The sequence below is a fragment of the Herpailurus yagouaroundi genome, unplaced genomic scaffold (genome assembly GCF_014898765.1).
Source record: "Herpailurus yagouaroundi ecotype Mexico unplaced genomic scaffold, PumYag 182, whole genome shotgun sequence".
NCBI classification, from domain to species: Eukaryota; Metazoa; Chordata; class Mammalia; order Carnivora; family Felidae; genus Herpailurus; species Herpailurus yagouaroundi.
Genome location: NW_024412413.1, coordinates 39,260,845 through 39,287,756, shown reverse-complemented (window position 1 = coordinate 39,287,756; position 26,912 = coordinate 39,260,845). Strand labels below are relative to the sequence as shown.

The window sequence follows — 26,912 nt, the reverse complement described above, 5'->3', positions numbered from 1 at the left end:
TCTAGGCCCTCCTCTATTGTTGCCTTAAAAAAAAAAAAAAAAAAAAAAAAAAGAAAGAAAGCTTATTTATTTATTCTAAGAGAGAGAGAAAGTGCAAGAGCGGGGGAGGAGGAGAGAATACCAAGCAGGTTCTGCATTGCCAGCAGAGCCCGATGTGGGGCTTGATCCCACAAACTGAGCTACCCAGCTGCCCCTCAAACTCCACTGCTGCCTTAACTTACTATATCATACTACATCTCTTTCTTAAAACTATATAGGGTGCATAATTTTACTCCTTAGTAGTCTTAGATGGCTTACAATTTTCTGAGCTACTGAAAGGTTATTATTTTTAAAATAAGGATTTTCTAATAATTCCAATTATTCTATGTATTATTTCACTGATTTATTGGTTGAAATATATTTATTTATAATATTTATATTTTGGGTAATCAACAAATAACATCTTTAAAAAACTGAAAACAACCCTTCTTTTTCATTCAGCTTTTTTCCTTGCAGAGGGAAGATAAATGAGCAAATGCAAGCTGGCTGAGCCAAGGGAAAAAGGTGGAGGAGAATAATTATACAAAGCAACAGTTCCACATGAATTCATGTTACAAACTTGAACTTATTAGTAAGATACTGCTTTGTATTTTGAAAAGACTGGAGAATTAGAAACACTTACAAAATGAAAGAATTTGCTATCATGCTATTTAAAGCTAACTTTTCTTCTCTACTTCCCACTCTGCTACCACTATTAATCCATTGGAAATCTTAACAAAAACAGAAAATCCTCATCCAATCCTAATCAATAAAAACAAAATTCAAGAATAGAATAGTTGAATTTAATAGTGAGTTTGGTAACTTTGCATAACATCTGAAAGTATATATGTGAGGATACCTAAAATAGCATAGATGTATTAACTTATCTTTTTAGCCACAATATATACGTAAGTCATAATATATACATTTTGAGGACAAATATTCAACTATACACATTTCAAAACCATTAACAAAATTTAATTGAAAGACAAACAGAAGAGGTCAACAATGTATTCAAAACTGCAAACAATTACTTGACGTGAAACAAAACACAAACATTATTATTGCAAACATCACTGAAAATGAGTAAGACAAACAAAATTTCTGTAATATACACCAGGGAAAATGTCAACAGATACATTTTGTTTCTTATGCTATTAAAATTTGTTCTGTTCTATTAATATCTCCAAATATTTAATTCTCAATCTAATGTCTTCCAGGATTAATTCTAAGAAGCTGAGACTCAACTTTCTCCAAGAAGTCTAGAAGTTAAAAATTATATAAATAAAATACTTATGTTACAGAAGAAGAAATTCTGACCTGGAGAGCATTCTAACCTTAGGATTAAAGGAGTAAAAAACCAAGGATTCCTAACCTTTCTGCCTTAACTTCCCCTACTCCATAAAAGCAAAGTCCTCAAGTTGATGTTCACTCAAAAATAATGATGGCTGCCTATGATCTTCTAATTTCTGTTGGCTATGTGGTCTGACTTGAAAACACCTCAAAAGCCTAAAACTAACATTAATGTATAGAAAAATGAAGAATTATTAAAATATGGTATGACCTATACTGGTGTTCAAATCACAAAATGCTTATAATGGTTTTATAGAACTATCACTAAATCTTACCATAGAAATAGTAATAAAACATAATCATGCTGACAAAAAATAAAGATGCAATGATAGGAAAGAAAATGTTTAACATTTAAAAATTTAATGTTTTGTTACTTTTCATATATTCACCACGAATATTACTGTAAGGACATTAATAACTTACTACAGGCCATGTACCATGCACCAGAGACAAAGCCTGTATATGAACACTACATGCCAGAACTATGACAAAGTTAATCTGGTTGGTATTTTAGTAAACAAACAAAACAAAATAAAAATCAAAACACCAGTTATGTAGCTAATTTAATATCAAAGGAATAAAATACAAAAAAGGTCACATTTAGTTTTTTAAGATTTTTTTTTTTCTCAAGAGGAAAAACAAAATTCAAAGCTAGTAACTATGCATACTATAGCAGGAAGAACACTTGACTGATTCTCCTGTAATCTTGGGCCTCGCCTTAGTTCTCATTAAATAAAAGTGGAAAAGTCACTTAATATCTCTGGGTCTTAGTTTCTTATGTAAAGCAAGGCTATCACAAAAGAGGTAAGTTCCTTTCCACATTTGAAATTCCAAGCCAATTAGCAGCAGCATGAAGAAGTGAGCAACGCTCCTAACATTTAAGCACACAAAATAAATTCATAAATCCTTTAAAATATTTAATTAATGAGTCCCTTTTATGTACTGAATTAAAACTAAGAGAACGTATTCAAAGTGCTTAAAAATGATTTGGTTTATACATATGCCCAAGAAGCCTTTCTCCAAGAGAATCTTAAAATGAAAAGTCTCGAAAGTAACAAAAACAGTTTAACATCCATCAAATTTTTTAATAATAGGAGGAAACAGAAGAATGAAAAATCTGTTTCTGTCATGTTACATCTAGTCTTCCATAAGTGTGACTGGGTGTGTTTAGATCTTCATCACAAAACCATCTTGAATGAAAACAACCACTAAAAAAAATGAAGATGGCTAAGTAGACAAGTGTCTGGCTCACTTCCTTGAAACAAAAACATCTATTCTGTCAGAGGGAGTCACCAAGCCTAAATGCTAGTAACTGCCAATTACATCAGTTCATGTAGTTCTGAGCTGATACAGGTTATTTCACTTATTAACCTACTGAAGAGATGGTCACCAACTTGACAAGGTTAAAAGGCAAAACAAACAACTTTCAGCACTGGGCAAGATACATCAGCAGTTCTATTAGGACCTTTACACACCTGCGTCTCTCCCTGACCTCTGATGTGGAGGAGACAGTGCCAGCAGTAGTTGTAGTCAGGGTTGTGGTTGAGGCTGCAGCATTTACAACAGTTGGAGCAACAGGGATGGTCACTGCCGTAGGAACACTGTCCTTTTCTTTTTCAGTACTATCCTCAGCCCACAAACGATTTGAGGTACTATCGCATCATAAGCAGCAACACAAAAAGAGAAAAGGAAAACAGCTAAACAATGAAAGCACTTTCTAGCAGCTGAAACATGTGACTACAGGGATGGATTTTTTTAAAACATGAGGCAAGACATCTTTGAACTATGAACCAGAAGTCTCACCCAGAGCTGTCAAAGGGAGAAATTTACATTTTAAGCAGCCTGATTCCAGAAAAGTTAATAATTCAAGAACTTCGTTTTTCCCCAGACATGCATAATTGCCTCTTTTTGGAACCAATTTTTGCTTGTAAATAATTTTAAAAGGTAAATGAAAAAATCCAGAGCCCCACAATCTTCTAAACAAAAATGCATGCACATACATAAGCACACAGTAGGCCTGAACACAAAATGTTATCTGTGACTCACCTGCTTTGTGTGCCTGTTGAGGAAGAACCCGTTGTAATCTTTGTAGTAGTGCTTGTGCTGGAAAGCAGGCTTTTCTGAAGCCCAGCTGCAGAGGTAACTGTTGGTGTTGATGTGGTGCTTGGAACACTAGAACTAATCAAATCATCTTGTCTTCTACCAAAGGAGCAACTGAAGGAAAGAGTCATATCTATATAGGATGTGTCTGTATGTGTAGTCTACAGTTAATGTCTATACATTACACAGATACACAAGGCTAGGAAAAATCTAAAAAACTGTGTTCCTAAATACACCACCGGCTCCAGCACCAAGAGTTGCATCTACAACTTGCTAGAGTCTAGATGATTTCACTAATTTGGTAGTGTATCATTTTACTGCCTCCCACCTCCCTGGACAGGACTCAAACATGTTCTGATCTGACATTTTACGTTTCTCGAACTATTAACAGACCATATGGTCATGCCAGGCTGGGTCTGAGCAAAACACTTAGGTCTGGTTTTACTCAGGGAAAGTTAAGATCAACCTTTTTGAAGAAAAGTATTTTAGCAATGAGTCACATCCTTAGGAGTGACCCATGCCTGTATTATAATTGCTCATCTTTTACTCTTCTTTTTGGTTGTTTTTAACAGAGTAAATATTTATGGTTTTTGTCCCCCCTCCTCTCCAATATGACATTACCAACATTTCAATTCAAGAAATTACCATCTCTCTGAGTTCTAAGAAAAGTGGAAACTTCCAGGTCACTAAATAATGCCCAGATCAATTAAGACACTGATCTATTTCAACTTCTCTAGTCAATTACATAAGGAGTTCCTTCTAAATATGCTACAATCTAAAAGATGCTTCCTAATATATCAAATCTAATTATACATAATATATATAAAAGTAAAAACAAATTTTCATCTACCTCTAAATATATATTCTGGACTTTTAAATGATGTTTTATTTAAACAATGAAAGCACGCATTTTCTTAATGATATTAAATTGAGGGCTCCAAACAAACTGCCTCATATTTTTATAAAAGAATGCATAAAAGTTACTTAAGAATTATATTACCTTTTATGGTAAGCTGATCCTTCATTAACTGAGCTATTCTTTTTGAGATCATCTTCCCATTTTCTTCTTGTATAGGAGCTACTCGTTCGTAAACTTGAAGAGTCTCTGTGAAAAGAGTATCTTTCAAATTCTGGTATATAATTTTAAAACAGGATTAAGAAAGCTGTCTATTAAAAAACATTAGTAGAAGCAGAAACTAGTAAAATCCCTTAAGAAAATACTTTGGAATATTTATTAAGAAATGAAAGTAATTCCAGTTCTAAGATTCTATCCCTAAGGTATAATCCTAACTACAGTGGGGAAAATTAAGATATTTACAGAAGTTTTACTTATGATCATAAAATACCAATTTAAATGTCCATATTTGGAGAGGGAAAATAGTTACTTAAACCTCAGTAGACCTACTCTATGGAACATAATGCACTGATGAAAACCAACGCTTACTGAAGATATGTATGAACACATAAGACTACGTATGAGATGTGAGGTAAAAAAAAAAAAAAAAAAAAGTCAAGACACAAAACTGGATGTTATAACATGACTACAATTATATTTTAAAGTTCTCATACCCCATGTGCTGAAAATAGGAAGAAAGAAACTAAAATGTTGACAGCGATTAAGAGCTTTTTCTCCTTTCTTTCTCCTTTTCTGTAGGTTTCAACTATTTGGAGAGTCTGTACTAGATTAGTTTGTGACCTCATCTGGCACCACTGTCCCAACTACAATGTGTTTTGTTTTGATTTTGCCATTTCATGAATATACAAATCTGCATCTCCTCAGGACCTTCTATTTGGTGTTCTTCCCACAATCCATATATCCCACAGAGTTACAACAATGCTCATGTTTTCATTGTCATGCTAGGTAATAAAGATTTCATAGTAAAAACATAAAGCAAATCATAATGAATCCACCTGTTTTCTTTCTCTTCAATGTCAGATGTACTGGCTAGTCGTCTTGGTATTGTAGGTGCAACATATGCAAGCCTAGTTCCTTTACTATCTTTCTCCTACACAACAGGAAAAAAAATGAGTGAAAAATAAATCTGTGATTACAGGAACCGCTAAAAGTACTAAGGAAAGAGTATTCAACAATGTACAATTATACAATTACAATTATACAACCATAACAGTTTACTTTACAGTATTTCCACAGCTCCTACCTATACTCTTTAAAATTAATGTCTATTAATAGTTAAATACTTTAAGTGCCAGAGGACAGCCTGTTCAAACCGATTTTCTTTTCTCCTTTAATCTAGAATTAGACAATATTTTAATATAAGGAAAAAAATTCCTCATTTTTAAAAAAATTTTTTTTTTTCCAACGTTTATTTATTTTTGGGACAGAGAGAGACAGAGCATGAACAGGCGAGGGGCAGAGAGGGAGACACAGAATCGGAAACAGGCTCCAGGCTCTGAACCATCAGCCCAGAGTCTGATGCGGGGCTCGAACTCACGGACCGCAAGATCGTGACCTGGCTGAAGTCGGACGCTTAACCGACTGTGCCACCCAGGCGCCCCCAAAAATTCCTCATTTTAATGACTTTTTCTAAATTTCTATAACAGATTATGTAAGGTAATGCAGTATAATATAATAAAATATTCTTATTTTTTTCCAGAGAAATAAGGTCTCAAATATGGTTAACTGGTAAGTCCTAATTATTTATGCTATGTAAGCTATTCATTACTTTGATATAACGTTAAAATATTCCGAACAAAAAATACTTAAGTTATATTTATCCAAATCCAGTTGAGAGTGCAGGAGCAACGGTATGATACATTCCCACTGTACTGGCATCAAGTACTTGGAAAATAATTAGGCAATCAATTTATACAAAATAAAAAACTTTAAAATTACTTGATGAGAAATTCTATTTCTGATTTCTGACACAAAGAACAAACACTTTAAGGGACGAAACTATATGAAAAAAAAGTACAAGCACTGGAAATATAGAAAAGAAATAATCCAGCAATATAAAATATATCTGAATAAACTGCATACATTCTATTTGATATAATTTAATACTATCCTTCAAATACAGTTATTAAAACTACTGATTAAAAGGAGGTTGCTTTTGATGTAGCAGATATAAAACTGCAGATGCTAGATAAATGCAACTTACGAGTATAATTACATTCTAGAATAAATTCTAGAATAAATGCCCCCCAATATATTTTATTATAAACTGTCTAGTGGAATAAAGCATTTGTTTAATTAAGTATAGTTTCATAATTTATTTTTTGAGCAAATCTGATCTTCCCAGTACTTACAGAAGCATACTTCGTTTTATTGCGCTTAACAGATGCTGTGGTTTTTACAATTTGCAATTTGTTGCAACCCTGCATCAAGCAAGTCTATCCAAGCCACTTTCCAACAGCATTTGCTCACTTTGTGTCTCTGTGTCACATTTTGGTGATTCCCACCATATTTCAAGGCTTTTCATTATTATCGTATTTGTTACAGTGATTATAACTTGCTGAAAGCTCAAATTATGGTCAGCATGTATTTTTAAATTAAGGTATGTACATTTTCTTTAGACACAATGCTATTATACACTTAGGAGGCTACAGCATAAATATATATAAAATTTATGAGTATATATATGAGTATAAAATATACATAAAATTAGAGTGTATGTGGACATATATATATGTGTATATATATATACACATATATATACACACATATGTATATGTGTGTGTGTGCGTGTGCGTGTGTGTGTGTGTGTGTGTATCCACACACATATACATACGGGAGAGAGAGGGAAGGCCTAAAAAGAGAGAGAATCTGAAGCAGGCTCCACACCCAGCACAGAGCCTGACGCGGGGATCAATCTCACAACCATGAGATCATAACCTAAGCCAAAATCAAGAGGTAGACGCTTAACTGACTGAGCCACCCAGGTGCCTTATATAAATATATTTCTTACATACAGTGGGAAACAAAAAACTCATTTGACTTCCTTTATTGCAGTGGTCTGGAGCCAAACCCACAATATCTCTGAGGTATGCCTATAATTCCATACCGACATTTGTTTAAGGTAGGTCTATTTGTATTATCATGTAAAATTCATGAAGTCAGGTGAATTAAGTTGATACACAAATTTAATAATGACACAAAGTAGAAAATCTATCAGATTTCATGTTCCTGGAAAACAAATGATTAGAGTGTTGATAGAAACCAGATGATGAAATAAGTCACCTTTTCTTTATTATCCAAAGAGGAGGAGAGTCTGGGGCTCGAAGCTGAACGTATAACACCTGCAGTGTCTTTTTCTTTCTGAGCCTCTTTAGATGCTGTGATCTCTGCAAGTGCGCCATAACTGCCAGTCTTTCTAAGTCCTAACCTCCAAGATGCAGGAGACTCGTCTTTTCTCTCTTCTTCTTTGGGAGAAATCTTTGTAGCTGAGGTTGGAAACTGTTATTTTATTTTTAAGGAAAAGAAAACGTAATTATCAACACTGATCAATCCTTAAGCTGGAAATAACAAATTTACAGATAATATGTCTGAAATTATAGTTAATAGTTTCAGGAGAAACACTTTTACTAAGTAGGTTAATGTCTTAGTAAAAAATGTCAAGATCTAAAACTGGAAAAAAAATAGAACTATCTTTCCAAAAGTTAGATTTAAGAAAACACACTCCACACTTTATAGCACACAGAAAAATTATAATGCAAATACAGAGGACAGAAATGAGCACACCATAAGGACTTTAAAACCATGCATCTCTGGAACCAATATTCACATTAAACTTGTTATATTGTAACCTCATAAATCCTTGCACATAGGAATGCCTCACCATGGATTTTTCACCCTTATTGGGCACAAGAACAATGCCAGTTTTGCGCAAGCCCTGCCTCCATGATGCAGGATCTACTGATTCCACCACAGGCATGATAGGAGCAATGAAATCATACTAAAGCCAATTAAAATAAGACAGGTAAAGAGATAAAGATTGAAAGCACAAAACAAAAAGGAAGTTATAAACAAAACATACTTTTTTCTGTTTAAAAGAATTTTGTAACAAAACCCAATAACTGGGTAATGATCCAATCTTAAAAGTAACTGGGAACAAATCTAATTTTAGCATAAGAGAAAGAATCTGAAAGAATCTAATAAAGAAATTTCTAAAGCAATTAAAGCCACATGGAGCAAATATTATAGTACTTGAATGAACAGACTACTGCATTTGAATTTTATTTTTATTCATTTATATACTTGGGTTAAAAATTTTTTTTAATCCAGCATAATCAACAAAAAGTAATAAGTGATGTTATCTTCCACTTAGAATATTTAATTCAGTGTATTTTTAGTATCATAGCCTTAAACTTACTTTTGATTTTACCACCAAATATTAATTTTAACATTTCAACTAAAAATTCTTTTGTACAAATACTTCATTTTCAAGGTTTCCAAGAGCCCTAAAAATGAAACATTTGTTGTCTTTAACTAGTTCATTTCATGAACTTCACTGTTTAAATATTTAACCACAGTTAAGAACAGATGGGTGAATATAGCAACTAACTAGTTGCTATATGCATAGGATATGGGTAATTAAAAAAAAAAAAGAAAAAACACTTTCTTCCATATTTATTGTCAAAGTTTGATATAATTAGCATTTCAGAGTGCTTGCTTGTTTAAGCACCCAGAATGTCAGAGGGCTACTTCATAGACAAAACTATTATGATGGTAAGATATCTCTGGTACTTCTAGTAAGTAATTCCTATCAATAAGTTCATAAATAGCCTCATGATATACAGTGCACTGAGGCATTCCAGGGATGCCAGAATAAAATCACAAGGGCGCTGTAGTATACTTTCAAGTTTTGAGAGAAAGCACAGTGACATCTGTTGGACACGGCACAAATTGCCACTGTTAACTTACTTGCACTTAACTATTTAATAAATGAAACAAATACTTCTTTCGGCCAAGTGGCACTGTGAAAAAAATTAACAAAACATTAAGGATTCCACTGGATCTCTGTAACATTTTTTTTTAAATTTTTTTTTCAACGTTTATTTATTTTTGGGACAGAGAGAGACAAAGCATGAACGGGGGAGGGGCAGAGAGAGAGGGAGACACAGAATCGGAAACAGGCTCCAGGCTCCGAGTCATCAGCCCAGAGCCTGACGTGGGGCTCGAACCCACGGACCGCGAGATCGTGACCTGGCTGAAGTCGTACGCCTAACCGACTGCGCCACCCAGGCGCCCCATGTAACATTTTATAAAACAATACAGACACTGAGATGACCAGTTTTTGTTTTTTGCGTCTAAACTCATAGGGACCATCCAAGAATAGAGATTGGCCAACTTTTCTGTAAAGGACCAGACTGTGAATTTTAGGCTTTGCAGACCACAGAGTCACTGTTGTAACTATTCATCCACGGTGTTGTACAAAAGTAACCACAGGTAATACATGAGAATAAATGTGGCTGTGTTTCTAATAAAACTTATTTAGATATACTGACATTTAAGTTTGGGTTACAAAAAATTCTTTTGATTTTTCCCCTCCAACCATTTAAAAATATTAAAACCTTGGGGTGCCTCGGTGGCTCAGTCGGTTAAGCATCCGACTTTGGCTCAGGTCATGATCTCACAGCTTGTGAGTTCAAGCCCTGCGTTAGGTTCTGTGCTGACAGCTCAGAGCCTAGAGCCTAGAGCCTAGAGCCTGGAGCCTGCTTCGGATTCTGTGTCTCCCTCACTCTCTCTGCCCCTCCCCCACTTGCTCTGTCTGTCTCTGTCTCTCTCTCTCAAAAATAAGTAAAAACAGGGGCGCGTGGGTGGCTCAGTCGGTTAAGCGTACGACTTCAGCTCAAGTCACGAAATTGCAGTCCATGAGTTCGAGCCCCGCATCGGGCTCTGGGCTGATGGCTCAGAGCCTGGAGCCTGCTTCCCATTCTGTGTCTCCCTCTCTCTCTGTCCCTCCCCCATTCATATTCTGTCTCTCTCTGTCTCAAAAATAAACGTTAAAAAAATTAAAAAAAAATGAGTAAAAACATTTAGAAAAATTTTTTAAATATATATTAAAACCAGGGGTGCCTGGGTGGCTCAGTTAGTTAAGTAGCCGACTCTTGATTTCGGCTCAGGTCAAGATCTCCCAGTTCCCGAGTTTGAGCCCCGCATCGAACTCTGCACTGACAGTGCAGATCCTGCTTGGGATTCTCTCTCTCCCTCCCCCTATGCCCCTCCCCTGCTTGCACTCCGTCTCTCAAAATAAATTAAAAAAATATTAAAACCATTCTAACTTGTACAAAAACAAGTAATAGGCCAGTTCCACCCGACTACGGTTTGCTAATCCCTGCCTTGGAACCTCCCCAAAACTGGAAACAAAGTTACGCCTCCATGATAAAATAGATAATGTAACATTTACTGAGTGTTACAAGAGAAGCTAACATTTAACAGATGTTTACTCCCGCCAGTCCCTAAACTAAGTGCTTCACAGGAGTTATCTCGTTTAATCCTTACAACCACTCACTGAAATACTATTAATACTGCTATTTTAGAGTTGAGAAAAATGAAGCAGTATTAGCAATTTAAAATGGACTCTTCTTGCACTGTAATGACTGATCTACCCCCATTCTGCCTAGTGTGAATTTGGATTTATTGGTTTATGTGTTTAAAAGTACCTTTCAATTTTACTTGGTCTGTAAATGCGTATCTCTGAAATATTCAACTATACCTATTCCCTGAAACTCTTCTTTTGGCTTTTGTAACAGGACACTGTTTTGACTTTCTTACTCTTTTGCCCACCCTCCTTCTTGGCCTTGTTGCTTTTGTCAGCACAGTCCTGCAACACAAGCATTTCAAGAGCCTGTTCTCAGATCTCTCATCTTCTCTTTCTACTTTCTTCTGAGGGCTGGGAACAGGGTCTTTTCTACTTCCTCAAGCTCAATATGAACTGTGCTCAGCTTATTTTCAAATTTATTATTTCTAGTTGAGTCTTATTCCTAAATTCCCAGTCCTAAATTTCTAATTACCTGGAGAATGGACCATCTAGAACTACAACTGGAACCTGAAACTCAACATACTTAAAATCAAACACCTATATTTCCAAACTGGCTCTCCCTCAGTTCCCTAATTCTGTTAGTAGCACCAATAAATTTCTTCAATTCCCTGTTTGAAACTTCATAGCCATGTTAGACTTCTTCTCTGTCATCGTCCTTCATCATAAATTAGCTGCCAAGTCTCTGAAACTCCTCTCCTTCTGAGGAGAAACTCTTTTCCTTCTAAGAACTGCCACTTCTCTAGTTTATTTTTTTTATCATCTTGGGCAACTTCAATGATTTTCTAATACATCGTCTTTCAATTAGTCTCTCACCTTCAAATACACCTGTACGTTGCTACCAAAATTATATTCTATAAAGAATAATTCTTTCACGGCCTTGTTTAAACATCTTCTGATTCTCTACTATCCATCAAACTAAAAATGTTACCAGAGAAATGAAGACATTCCACAATTTGGCTTTACTATTCCTGTTTTACTTTGTATATGTACTCTAGATATCAAACTAAACAATTTATTTTCCTGCAAAAGATTCTACATTGTCCCTACTTTGTTCACATTGTTTCTTTTTTTCCTTTCAGCAAACTGTACAAACTCTCCTGCTAGTTGAAATACTACTTACTCATTCAAGATCTCAAATGTTCTAATTTTATTACCTCAAATCAAATATGATCTCTTTCATTTTTAAACCATCATTCTGTATTTGTACATTTCTACTGGCATACTGCAATATACCACAGTATACAGTAGTTTTTTATTAAATTATTATTATACTTAATAATTGGATTCAATTAACCAAAGCATTTAATTCCAAGAAAATTCTGAATTTTTACCATCTAGTAAAGTAAATACAGTTTACCCTATCAGAATTTATGTGCATACAACAAAGTAGCCAATCTTTTTCTGAGATCCCAAACAATATTTATTTTTTAAGTTTTTTATTTTATTTACTTTGAGAGAGAGAGAGAGAGAGAGCAAGCAGGGAGAAGGAGGGCAGGGGAGAGAGACAGAGAGAGAGAGAGAGAGAGAGAGAGCAAGCAGGGAGGAGGGCGGGGGAGAGAGACAGAGAGAGAGAAAATCTCAAGCAGTCTCCATACTCAGCACGGAGCCCGATATAGGGCTCAAACTCATGAACCATGAGATCACGACCTGAGCCGAAATTAAGTTGGATGCTTAACTGACCAAGACACACATAGGAGCCCCAACCAAAAATATTTATTTTGACAAAAGAGGGGTATATAAAATTACTGTTACAATTTTAAAGATTAGAGATGCTTGAGTGGCTCAGTTGGTTGAGCATCTGACTTTGGCTCAGGTCAGGATCTCACAGTTCATAGGTTTGGGCCCACACTGGGCTCACTGCTGTCAGTGCTGAGCCTGCTTTGGATCCTGCTCCCTTCCCTCTATATCCCTCCCCCACTCACACTCTCTCTCAAAAATAAAAATACTAAACAATTTTTTAAAGATTACTTATTTTTAAAAATAATCTCTACACCTATCGTGGGGTTTGAATTCATGAACCCAAGATCGAGTCACATGCTCTCCCAACTGAGCCAGCCAGGCACCCCTACTGTTAAAATTTTATTTTTATTTATTTATTTATTTATTTTTTTGTTTGTTTGTTTTTTTTTTTTTTAAATTTTACATCATAAAACCAAACTGATGGTATTATAGAAAACATCTCCACAAATCATAAGCCTGATCTTACTGCTACAGAAATATTCTTTAATTTTAGCTGAAGAGTTAAGAACTTAAGGGAAAATCATTTAAGGCGAATATATCTATGTTTCTCTGTAGCTGCCACCCTGAGTTGTTAGAAAATATAAGTGATATTTAATACTGCTTTAGAACTTCTGTTTTGTGATCTATTGCTTACCATGAGTGTATGAGTGTGTATTTATATATAGTTTATGCAATGGTGGAGAAAACAAAACTTAGCATACCTCTGTGCAAATATCAAAAGCAGAGTAGTGAGTGAGAATCTAAAAATAGAATTCTTAACTGCAAAATCTTTTAAAATGCATTTACAGATTAACAATTCATCTAAGGCAATTCATCTGTTAGGTCTCTAAGTTACAAGAAAATTCCTGAAACTAACTTAGAAACATTAAAATGCTGAATTAACATTACAAAGTATCACTGAACATAATTAAAGGCTTTAAAAAGTCATACAAAATAAATAAGATTGCTCCATCCATTAAAATAATACTTCAAATTTTCTGTATACCACAACTTTGTTGATTTGAATAAAATTTGGCTACAAAACCCTTAAGGTTTTAAGACTGAAACAATATAATCTTCCAAGTAAGTTATGATGCTTGAAATTGAGAATAAAGTGGAGTTTCTAAATATGCAAATCACAAAAAACACTTGTTATTATATCAATTTAATTACAGAATCAGAAGTAATTCTGAACAAGGATTTTTATAGCAAAGAGGTTAATCTAACAGATATTAAGAGAAATTAAGTTATTAAAATTTGGGGCTATGCTTGAGAAAAATATAGTTGACTGAAAGAAGTCCACTGTAATTGTTTGACTATAGCAGGAAAGAGACTGCTTAGCTAAATACTCAAAAGAATGAGAGCCAGTTTTTCTTGGCCAGATATTTCAGAGGGATGGAGCTTCTTGCGAACTTCTGATAATCCTATAGTTTTAACAGATAATAAATCAAAAAAGCTAAAGTTTGGTAATCACTGAAGAAGTATAGAAGAACTCTAGAATTAAATAAAGTTTAGTTAAAGCAGCCTATGTTGACTCCAGTTATACCATGATAATCATCTTGAAAATTCTGCAGAGAGATTGCCCCTGAAAAATTTCATTTTTAAGCATATATAATTATGATCTTATGAACATGAGTTCTACCTAACTTCAAGAAGCCCTCAGCTCTGGAATACAGAAGGTAAGATAAATCATTCATATAGTTTCCTGATATTCAAACTGTACCAGTGAAATCCATGCATTTCTACTACTATGAACCCACAATACTAATTTCCTTAGAAGAGTTTTAGAAGAGGATCATTACTAGCGGTATGGATTTTCTCTAGTTTATTATTCTAAAGGGTTCACATTTTGATCACTTGAAGCCAAATCCAAAATTAGCAATACTGACAACATAATAGAAACACTATGGGAATTTAAAATCAAACCCACCCAAACCAAATAATGTCAGATAAGCAACAAAATAAGAAGTCCAAAGGCACAGACATGACAGTTAAATACAATGTTCAATCCCTCAGTGGACCCTTGATTTCAAGAAAAAACAAACAGAAAAACATTAGTAGGAGGACAACTGAAAAAATCTTCACTATGGTTTGTATATAATGATCACAGATCAGAGTATTATATCAAAGTTAAATATCTTAAATAGGATCATTTTAGTATGGGAATGAAGGATAATGCTTTTGTATTTAGGAGATACATATTCAAGTATTTAGGGGTAAAGTGTTATATTGACTGCACTCAATTCTTAAATGTTTCCACAAAAAAGTGTGTGTATGTGTGTGCATATGTGTGTGCGTGTGTATGTAAACAGAGAAGGAAATGAATACGCTCATTAAAGACAAGTAAGGGTTGGTGGGGAGAAGCCTTTAAAAAGAGAGAGCAGTGGTAAAAAAAAAACCAAAAACAAAACAAAAAAAAAACACCCACAAAATAAAACAAAACCTGTAATCTTTAATTTGGGTCAAATGAAGTACAGGTTCTGGAGTAGCAGGGAAAAGCAAAATCTTTAAAAATATCAACAAACTAGTTGGAAAGCACTGTTTGGTGGAGAAAAGGAAGCAAAAGGACAGAGCCCACGTGGAGAACAGAATAAAGGAGAAGAGGAAGAAATGAAACTAACATTGTGGGAGTACTTTGTCATTAGCCAGGCTCTCTCTCAACCAACACTTACAATGCTAACTTACTCTTTTGTTTTTGTTTTGTCTTTCTTTCCCCTGACAGATAAGAAGACAGTACCTTGCTTAAGGTCCTTACAATTAATAAAGGGGGGAGAGGGGTTCAGGTGTGGATCTCTGCTTTGTCTGACATCAGAGATCATGCTCTTATGGCATACCATACTTGCAAATCTAGTGCTTTGTAGAGTTAGAAAATCTAGATTCCATGTAAGAAACACAACAGATGAGGGGCACACCTGGGTGGCTCAGTTGGTTGAGCATCTGACTTGGCTCAGGGCATGATCTCGAGGTTCGAGAGTTTGAGCCCCACATTGGGCTCTGTGCTATAGCTCAGAGCCTGGAGCCTGCTTCAGATTCTGTGTCTCCCTCTCTCTCTGTCCCTCCCCTGCTTGTGCTCTCTCAAAAAGGAATAAACATAAAAAAAAAAAAAAATTAAAAAAAAAAGAAAGAAACACAAGATGAACAAGGGGAAGGGAAGGAAAACTAAGATAAAAACAGAGGGAGGCAAACCATAAGAAACTCTTAACTACAAAGAACAAACTGAGGGTTGTTGGAGGGGAGGTAGGTGCGGGGCGGGGGGGGTGGGCTAAATCGATGATGGGCATTAAGGAGGGCACTTGTTGGTATGCACACAGGGTGTTATACGGAAGTGATGAATCACTGGGTTCTATTCCTGAAACCAATACTGTACTGAATGTTAACTAACTTGAATTTAAATAAAAACAAAACTAAACAAAAAAGAAAATCTAGATTCTAGCTCTGTCCTTGACTTGTGGTAGTATTTTTTGTGCTTAACTCACACACATGTGAAATTAACAAAATGTACCTTTACTTATCAACAGGGATAAAGGATACAAAACCCATGTTTCTCAAAAATTCAGTACAAATAAAAAATACAAAGCCATTAGTTTTTATGTGCAAACTAATACTTTAAAAATTATATTAAAAAAAAGAATGTAATATGGTTCAAAGAAAATCTCAAGTCAAATTAAAAAGGAAAAATACATTCTTGTTCTAAACTTTACTTTTGGAATAAAGTATACAAATTTAAGAATTGTCTTAATGCTTTAGTACTTAAACAGAATAGATGTATTTTTAGCAAACAAAAATTTGGCTTACCTTTTTAATAGGTGACGTAGGTGTGGCCTGACCAGATGACACAGGTGTTGTAACAGCTACAGGAGCTGCTTGTGTACTAGATGTATTGGCATTAGTTACAGAAGCCATAGGTTTTGTCTTATCTATCACAAAAACACAAAAAAACATGGAGTCAAGAGTTGGTATGGACTACTTCAATGTCTAGATAAACAGTATTTTATATTCATTTTTGCTTAAGGTTTTGATAATTCAAGTCTTTTACCATTTTTATCCCTTTTAACAAGTGAATTTTTCAAGGAGTTCCTAGAAATGCCTCAATATGTATGCTGAAATACATAACAGAACATGATGACAAACAACAAAGCTTCTAAGAATAAAAAGCAAGAACGGAATCTGACTTTTGTACTTTTAACACTAAAAATATAAAAAAAAAATTAAGTTGAATGCATGAATACAGTGTAAGTATAAAGATTAAGTACATAAAATATTAAGTGTAAGTAAAAAGATTACAAGAGCTATGCAATTTTTCTAATACATCTACAATTTACCTTGCTTATTTAAAACTCATAGTTCCTCTTTCTTCCAAGAAATTTAAAAACTGCTTTTTGTCAATAATCAGCTTATTTTCCTGTCAAATAGTATGCGTAAGTGTCATAAGGAGCATGCCTGCTCACCACTAAAAAGTCTACACTTAAATGAGAATATCAGTTGAATTAAGATTTAAATCTCTTTTCACAATGTATTGAGACAATTTCTAATTAACAATGAATTACTTAGAAAAAGATTTTTGAAAATTTAATGAAAATCAATCTGATGCTAGAAAAAATTCAGACTGTATTTGAAAAATTTACCTATAAATTTAAATCTATAAATTAACAGTAATTTATAAATGGGGCAGAAAGGTTTACTTTTCAAATGGTCAAAGATCATTTATCTAGTTTTAAAGTATTTCTTTAGTTTCAAAATGGGGGAGGACAGGTGGTATTCTACACTTTTGGGAAGAAGTATAGTACATACTTTAAAACCCTAAGAGATACTCATTTTCATTATACCTCTCTTCCTCCTTTAGGTCACTTTTCCAAAATAATTTTCTACCTTATCATTATTTTATGCTGTTACACTTTATAAGTAGACAATATTAAAATATTCTTATCTTTAGGGCAAGTATAAACTTTCACTAAATAGTTCTGATTTGCATTGATTCATTCAATTCTATTTGTGACTAAGAAAATATCCACAAGAGGTTAATAGGGTGAAAGCATCATATCTCAAACTATACCAAAGGACAAGACTAAAGTGACACATTTAAAAATCACTACAGTCTTGGGGCGCCTGGGTGGCGCAGTCGGTTAAGCGTCCGACTTCAGCCAGGTCACGATCTCGCGGTCCGTGAGTTCGAGCCCCGCGTCAGGCTCTGGGCTGATGGCTCAGAGCCTGGAGCCTGTTTCCGATTCTGTGTCTCCCTCTCTCTCTGCCCCTCCCCCGTTCATGCTCTGTCTCTCTCTGTCGCAAAAATAAATAAACGTTGAAAAAAAAATTAAAAAAAAAAATCACTAAAGTCTTAGCTTTGTGAATAAAGTGAATGAACTAAACTCAGTCTCGTAAACTTTATTCTCAATGCTAAACAATACCTCTTTATTCAACAGAAGCCAAGCCTATTCGGCATAGTTAAGTACAAATCATGCATAATCTATTAGACCATCATCCTAGAAAACAGTCCACCTAACAGGAGAGTGACTCAACAAATATTTATCAAATGTTTCCATATTTCAAGTGCTAGGTACTGGGTCCTTAAGTTACTATCCTACGTACTGGGGATATATCAGTTGATGAAAAAACCAAGTATCTTAACTGCATAGAGCTTACAGTCTAGTAGGAAGAATAAATAATAAACAAGATAAAAATTCAATGATTTTTTTATCCTTTTTTCTTTTGGTTTAAAAATTTGCTTTCCGATTAGTTAAATCTACATGAAAGTTAAAATGTATATACATGTATGTAAAAATTTAGCCTTCGTTTAAGAATAATAATGAAACAAACCTCAAGTGCCCACCATCCAACTTAATATTATTAATATTGTTAAAGTCCTTCTATAATTTGATTTCATTGAAGAATAAAAGTGTCAAGTTCTAGAGGAAAACAAACCAACCTGAAAGCAAAAATATGCTTCCCTCCTCATTCCCTCAACTACCTCTAAAATTTATAAATCATTTGGAAGGAAATTAAACTTTTGGTTGAGTTCCTAATTTCAGCTGATTTATAAAATAACACTCATAAAAAACAAACTCAGTGAATAATTTATGAAAGAAAATTCAGCAAAATAGTTACTTTACAAATAGTTTCTCAAGGAAATAACCCTACAAAAAAGTAGAAAAAGAAATAGTTTAGAAATTGTCAAATCAAGCTGTAGCTCTACAGGGAAATGACTGCTTTCTGAAGCTTGCCAAATAAAGTATGATAAAACCTTGTTGATATTAAGAGTGAGACAGAGCAAACCATACAGCATTTACAAGGATTAATTCTTGAGATAGAGTCAAATTTTCCTGGCACAACCAACCACTAGCAACAGGAAGAACAAAATTATGATAATACAATACTTCAGAGGGATATTTAAAGTTAGTTCAGTGAGAAACTGAGCAGAGAGTGATTGGTATGCTTAAACTCCAAATGTAGAATACAATGCAATTTGATGGCAATTAGTTCTATTTATAGTTACAAAATAGTACAGTTTAAAGAACTATCCGGATCATCTGGTCTAATTCTTATTTTACAAGAAAGAAAATTTCAACCAAAAGAGGTCAGACTTGCTTGTTAATGGCAAGACTGGCCTAAATCTGAAGTCTTGTTTGTTTTAAATAGTTCCCCAATGTCCAACACGGAACAGTAAATTGTATAGAAGGGGCCAATTAAGAATGCATTAGATAACAAAACCGCAGAAATTCCTGTGAGATGCTTGGATTCTTGAATTCTACTATGTAAGTAGTAATAGACCTCACACATTACTTAAAAGATCTGCGTGCTAGTTCTAGTTTTCTTGTGCATATTTACATATACTTAGTTTTGTAATGACGAATTTTACTACATTGGGGGCCAAAGCAGATCTCAAAGGGGGTAGATTAACCGTATAAAAATAACTTTAAAACTTGTGAAATATCTGAGTGAATTTAAATATCAATGATGTCATTTCATTTCCTAGTTTTCATAAAATAAGGGAAACAGAACAAATTTAACTGAAATGGTATTAAGTAAGCATTTATATTGATCATATTTAAACTAGTAGAGTTGAATTTTATAAAATTATTATGCAAAGCTAGCATTTATTATGAAGCACTCTTATAGAGTATCCATATAAAGTATTATTTTCCTATTTTTATGGAGAAATCTAAGATTAAATAAGTTAACCACAAATACAATTACACTCATGAATCAGCCTGTGTTCTTAAACACTGTGCATGCCCATTCTCATATAATTTACTTTTATAATTAGAAACATTTTAATTAGCAGGTTATAAAAATGAATTATAATACTCAGTGATTACCTGTTGCTTTAGTTTCCAATTTTACCCAGACTGTCACCAAGGCAAAAGATATGCTGACTCACCTGACCAGCCATATGACAGCAATAAATTTAAAAATTATATACCTGGGGAATAGAATCTAGCCATTTATATAACTAAAAAACTCTTTGTGTATTACCAAAAAATAATTTTCCTGTAGGATTAGTAAATTTCAAAAAAAAAAAAAAAAAAAAAAAAAGGAATTTAAAACAAACAAATGGAGCACCTGTATGGCTCAGTTGGTTAAGTGTCTGACTTCAGCTCAGGTCATGATTTCTCGATTTGTGAGTTTGAGCCCCTCGTCAGGATCTGTGCTGACAACTTGGAACCTGCTTCAGATTCTGTTATTTCCCTTTCTCTCTGCCCCTCCCGTGATTGCATTTTGTGTGTGTGTGTGTCTCTCTCTCTCTCAAAAATAAACATTAAAAATAACTAAATAAATAAGACACACACACTACCTGGCGACAAAGCTGGCCTTTATCTGCTTAGCAACATTTTGGTTTTTTGTTTTTTAATTTTTTTAGTGTTTATTTTTTTCAGAGAGAGAGACAGAGACAGAGACGGAGACGGAGAGACAGACAGAGCACAAGCAGAGGAGGTGCAGAGAGAGAGGGAGGCACAGAATCTGAAGCAGGCTTTGAGCGTCAGCACAGAGCTGGATGCAGGGCTCGAACCCACAGACTGGGAGATCATGATCTGAGCCAGTCAGCGGCTTAACCGACTGAGCCACCCAGGTGCCCTGCAACATTTTGCTTTTAATGAGACAAAGGTAATCAGTATCTTCTTTGACATGTGTTTATTTAGTAAACTTTAGCTTCCCACATTTTCTCAGAGGAAATATTTTGCTCAGTGAGTAAAAATAAAATGATCTAAAACTGTTATTTTGTCTAGAGGAAATATAAGGAACCCAAGAAATTTTAGGGCTTTAATTTGTATTTACCGATGATGACCATTAGGTCCTGATAATGATAATTCTTCCTGGTTTTTTTTTTTTTAAACGTTTATTTATTATTGAGAGACAGAGAGAGACAAAGCATGAGCATGGAGGGGCAGAGAGGGGGGAGACACAGACTCTGAAGCAGGTTCCAGGCTCTGAGCTGCAAGCACAGAGCCTGACGCGGGGCTCGAACTCACCAACCGCAACATCATGACCTGAGCCGAAGTTGGACGCTTAACCGACTAAGCCACCCAGGCGCCCCGATAATTTTTTCTTTGACCAAAACATCTTAATGGAAATGGAATATTTTGTGTGTGATAAATTTACAGGTTAAAACGGCAGGTTATACAACTCAAATATGGCAATACTGGAATTTCATGGTGCTCAGAAGATTTCATGGTGCTGATGCAGAGTAAGTTATTATTTATTATGCAGAGTAAGTTATTATTTATTATTATAAAAGCATCCGGTAATTACTTCTGAATGTGTCAGTGTGTAAAAACAGACTGGAAGATAAAATGAAAACACTGAAGATAGTGACTGACTTTGGAAAGAAAGGAAAGGGAAGTAGATTAGGGCTCCTGGTTAAAGACAACTGTAACTTTTTAAATTTTATTAAAAGAAAAATTTGAAGCAAATATAACAGTCAATAGCTGTTCATTCTTGGTAGTTGGAATATGAAGGTATACTTTCCTGTATCTTCAAAATTTCTCTAAACAAAGCAAATCTCCCCACATCCCATAGGAAACTATCTTGATTCAGTCTCAGCTTTCTAAAACTTTACTCTTGTTTAGGGAATATTTGGGAAGATATCAGGACCAGCTTTCTGGACCTTTGGGCCTCAGAAAAGTATCAGGAGCATTAGTTAATTGTTGGGAACCCATTTACACCCTACCTGCACCATCCTAAGGAAATCTTCACCTTCTTCAAATCTAAAAATACAGGTCAGCAAAAAAACAAAACAAAACATAGAGGCGAGTAAGGGCCTCCAGGTCATTAGACAATAAATTCACAACCATACTCAAGTTTTTAACACTCCCTGAAAGGTAATTTACTGGCTTTTCAGGTATCTGAACAAGTAGCAAGTCAATCAGAAAAGCTACAAAATTAAAGCCTGATCTTACCTTACTTTACAGTGCATCAAAATTCATGGAAAATCCAGTTATGCTTCAAATTTTACCTGTTTCAGCTTCTGATTCTGAGTCGTCTTCCTCATCTTCTTCACTAGAGCAGCTAGACTCATCTTTCTTTCCTTCTTCTTCATCATCAACTTTTTCTTGTTCCAAAGATTCAATACGGGATGCATTTTTCTCTGGCTCAATAATCAATGTCTCTTTGCTGTGCAAAGAAAATAGCTTTCAAATGAGTATAAACACAAAAAGCTAAATACGTTAATTTTTCTCAGATCCACAGTCTAATAATCACGTTCATGGCCATGATGCCAATTCATTCATGACATTAACAAAAGTGACTTTAATATTTTACTTACTTTTTAAAGGTCTTCTGTGACTGATTATTGTCCATATTGGCTGTTGATTCAATTAATGGAGATTTCTTCTCCCTTTTTTCACTATGGAGCTTTATAAAAGTTATGCAAAGGAAAATAAGAATAGTATTAATGAGTAAAATACAGAATTTAAAATAAAGTAGTTTTTCAAACATGAAACAAACCCAAAACAAATAAAAGATTTAAGTTTTAACTGGAAAAAAAGGAGGGGAGGGAAGGCAGCTTGGATAAAGAATAAAAAGGACTAGATAGTTAAAAAGCTACGTGAAGAACAAAGTTGAATTTTTTAGAACTCTCCACTGTTAGATCACTGAAAAAGTCAGGCTCCATCAGCCACTTAATATGCCTGATGATATTTTACTTAAAAATGTTTCCTACTTACATAACTTCTTCAATATCTAGGGCCTATTTTAGAAATCTGAGATTTTCTTCTAAGCAAACTTTGTTATGAAATTACAAAAACATGTTATCTTGAGTAGATACATTACAGAAGTATTCATTTTGTGAAAGGGAGATAAGAGAAATGGGAATAAGCAATACAAAAGACTGAACACTACCACTATTCCTTTACTCTTTTTCACTGTCATTTAGTTTGACTGACAGGACTAACTTAAACCAAAAGCATAAAACATCACAAAAATACTTTAACTGTCTGAAAGTTAAGGCTTTAGAAGAATTCTAATTAGAAGAATTCACTAATAGAGATAATATTTAGATATTCATCAAACATACCAGATTTTGTTTCTTTTGCAACTCTTCCAAATATCCTAAAATATCTTCATCTGCTACATCAAATGCTGTCTGGCCCTAGGTAGGAAACAAAGAGGATTGGTAATGGTAAAAAGTCAACAAACTATAAAACACCTCTGGTTGATTCTGTATAATTATACAGAAAAGTTAGAAAACATTTGTTACATATGTAGTTTGTTATGTATGTAGTAATACAACAGCATATGACTTAATAGAGATGTATGAGAAACCCATGTGAGAGAAAAGCAGCTGATACACCACCCCTTACTTTTGGTAACAGCTTTACTGAGATATGACTCACCATACAGTCATTTAAAGTGTAAAATTCAACTGTTTTTAGCATTCACAGAATGTTACAACCTTCACCATAATCAATTTTAGAATATTTTCATCATCCTGAAATGACCTCCTTACTTTTCTCATCCCTCTTCCCAGCCTTCCAGCCCACGGCAATCACTAATTCTGTTACTACAGATTTGCCTGTACTGAACATTTCATATTAATGGACTCACACAAAAAATCATTTGTGACTGACTTCTTTCACATTGTATGTTTTCAAGTTTCATCCATGTGCTGCGTGTAGTACTTACTACTTCAGTCCTTTTTATTGCTGAATAATATTCCATTGCACGGCATACCACATTTGCTAATCTATTCATCAGCTGATAGACATTGCTTTTGCTTTCTGCTGTTTAGCAAGTAATACTTCTATGAATATATGTGTACAAATTTTTGAGCGAACATATGTTTTCATTTTCTTGGGGATAGAGCTATAAGTGAAATTACTGGGGCATGTGGTAATTCCACATTTAACCCTTCGAGGCTTTTTTTCTTTTAGATACCTCCATAAAAATTAAAGTCTTGCTACAGTAACAAAATATATATATATATTTCTAAACTGCTTAAAGTTCAGCCAGCCACAGGTATGACTTAGTTTCAAAATTAGTTCAGATGAACATATGTCAATCTATTTTTATTCACTGTGGAAAAGAAAATTTCAAAGAGCTGTTGACCAAACATAGTAAGGTTTTCTCCAGTTGACTACATTTGTCCTTATAATAATAACTGAATGGGATAGGTTTTCTAGAATGTCAAAAAAGTTCATTATTTAGAATACATTCTACTTTATATGTTGGCCAATATATGATCCTTTCTCAGAAGAAAATTCAACTTTTTTTTTCAACTAGAAAATATATCATTCTGAAAGGCAACTGAAATTTCTCTCATATCAGGGGGCTCACAGCTACAACAAAACCAGATTGGTAGATAATAAGTTCTAAAATTACATAAACTCTTCCATTAAAAAACAAACGTACAACCTTCAATTCTGTAACAACATTAGGATGTTGCCACCTACTTGGATAGGAATTACATTTTCTGGCACTATAAAATGAAGTATTAAGCTACCCAATATCTGAGCTGGTTTTCCATTATCTGTTTATAAAATAAAAAATACGGTCTATGAAGTATATCATAAAAGTACATGAAATGCTACTTTATCAAGATACAGCAATATATGTATTTAAAATTTACAGGGTTCAAAAACACTTGTATATCTGCCTTTTCTTGTTGCAAAGTCTTCCCAGCAGGAATTTAAGAGGCAATCTAGCCTTTCCCCACTCAGTCCAGGAGACAAATTTAGCTTTGATAAATCTTCCCCCACTCCCCCGCTTTCAACCTTGAGTATTAAATGCTAAGAATTAAAGTCCTGAAGAATAAATGGCTCTGAAACAAAGTGGCTCAAATTTTGAAGGTGCCCTTTAGATATGAAATACAGACACGTTAATCCATTTTGCTATATCACAGTTTCTTTGTTCTACATAGTTCTACAATGTTACACATGCTATGCTTGTTAAGCAAATTGTTTTCAAGATCATGTTGGGTGAAAGTAACACAGTGGCTTCTTTTTTAAGTATTGTTTTAAGTATTTATCAACCCTTCTCCTGAATGAAATACTGCACCTTAAAAATTTTTTTGAATTGCAATTAAATTTTAGCAGCAGTTAAATGCAATGGGGTTATTTTAGTAACTGAGGAATTTTCCTTTATAAGAATAAGAAATTGGATCACCTTACTAACCTTTCTTTTCACTTTCTCCCTTGATAAATGAGTCTACTTTGCAAACAGCAGCTGATAGAGAATAAAAACTGGAGTAAAATGCAGGCTATAAACAGAGAAAAGTTTCTAATTTCAGAAAAGCACAGCCCTCAACTTAACCATGCTCATTAAATAATATATAGGACAGTTATGAAGCTATCCAACTGTAAAGTTATAAACATGACCTGGATCTATGCTTCATTAATGGGGTGCTAACTAACAGTAGCACACATAAGCAGAATCACTCAAAGTAACCAAGAAGCAACTGAAGACAGCATAATGATGACGTATGAAAAAGTAAGACTCAATCAAGAAAACAATCTTAAAAAAAAACTACTAGTTAATAAATCAGTTTGTAATACATCTGTAAATTACCAGAGTCACACTAAAGCCACTGTTTAAGTCTAATTTTCAGGACTCTTCATTCTTTCCTCACTTATTCTAACTGAATTACTTCTGCAAGTGTGATCTCTCTTCATTTTCACAACAATCAGTGAAGTAGTCAGGACGAGCTTTATGGCTCCAACTGTACATATGAGGAAACCTAGACTGTGAGTATATGGTATTTGCTCAAGCTCACGCAGGTAATGAAGGGAAAGTGGGAACAGAATCTCAGTCTCTACTGCTCCATTGTCTTTACAGAAAATAAGAATAAGCTCAGATAAACTCAGGGGAAAAAAATCCTTGTGTCCATTAACAGCAGAAGCAGTTTTGTTATTCATTTAAATCTTTATAATGACAGCTATCAAAACAAAACAAAAAAAAACTGTCTACAAATCATTGTAAGATTGCATAAAGAGAAAATTCCAATTAGAAAAACATCTTAGTTAATATTTCAAAAGGGACAATATTTGGGTACATTCTAGTAAAATAATTATTTTAAAACGTTAAGGAAGCAAAAGAAAAATCTTTATAAAGTCTGTATATTTAAAATCTTTAAATATAAAGTCACATAATTTATGAGCTAAAATGAGAGGAAATGCCTTTACAAATAAGTTAAAGAAACCAGACCAAACTCTCTATTTAAGAACATGTCTCCCACTTTTATGTAGAAAGACTTTCAAATTTTCTATATGGTTTGTTGCATTTTTTAAAGTTTTTTAATGTTTCTTTTTTTTGAGAGAGAGAGAGAGAGAGAGAGAGAGAGAGAGAGAGAGAGAGAGGCGCGCATGTGAGTAGGGGAGGAGCAGAGAAAGAGAGGGAGACACAGAATCTGGAGTGGGCTCCAGGCTCTGAGCTGTCAGCACAGAGCCTGATGCTGGACTCAAACCACGAGATCATGACCTGAGCCAAATTGAGCCACCCAGGTGCCTTGATTTGTTGCATTTTCTACATTACACATTTACCAAAATTTTATTTTCTATTAGTAAAGGATTCATCTAAACTCTAAAGTTTAGTTGTAAAAATATATTTACATTTCTCTGATATCATTTTAAGAAATCTACTAAAAATCTTCAATCTATAAGTACTGAAAAAGGTATCAAATGACAAGATAAATTCATTTAAGCAGGATTACACAATAAAGACTAATTTTGATTAAACATGAAATATGACATAGTTTTAAAAAATGTAGGGACGCCTGGGTGGCACAGTCGGTTA

At 34.2% G+C, this 26,912-nt stretch overlaps 1 protein-coding gene across 9 annotated transcripts in view; it reads right to left on the bottom strand.

The window, feature by feature from the left end:
- Window positions 1–26,912, bottom strand: part of PPP1R12A (protein phosphatase 1 regulatory subunit 12A) — a 161,588-nt gene that overhangs the window by 42,362 nt on the left and 92,314 nt on the right. For 5 of the 9 annotated variants that reach the window (XR_005795409.1, XM_040491346.1, XM_040491345.1 and 2 more), the window contains exons 6-14: window positions 23,200–23,274; window positions 22,450–22,538; window positions 22,141–22,298; window positions 16,488–16,609; window positions 7,670–7,885; window positions 5,383–5,477; window positions 4,472–4,576; window positions 3,418–3,585; window positions 2,847–3,023 (exon numbers count right to left, since the gene is read on the bottom strand). Coding sequence is in view for 8 of the 9 variants with exons in the window: in XM_040491346.1 (XP_040347280.1) it covers window positions 2,847–3,023; window positions 3,418–3,585; window positions 4,472–4,576; window positions 5,383–5,477; window positions 7,670–7,885; window positions 16,488–16,609; window positions 22,141–22,298; window positions 22,450–22,538; window positions 23,200–23,274 (1,205 nt within the window). In the remaining variant the exon portion in view is untranslated. The remainder of the gene's footprint in view (window positions 1–2,846; window positions 3,024–3,417; window positions 3,586–4,471; window positions 4,577–5,382; window positions 5,478–7,669; window positions 7,886–16,487; window positions 16,610–22,140; window positions 22,299–22,449; window positions 22,539–23,199; window positions 23,275–26,912) is intronic. The other 4 variants (XM_040491348.1, XM_040491350.1, XM_040491344.1 and 1 more) reach the window with 3 other exon arrangements.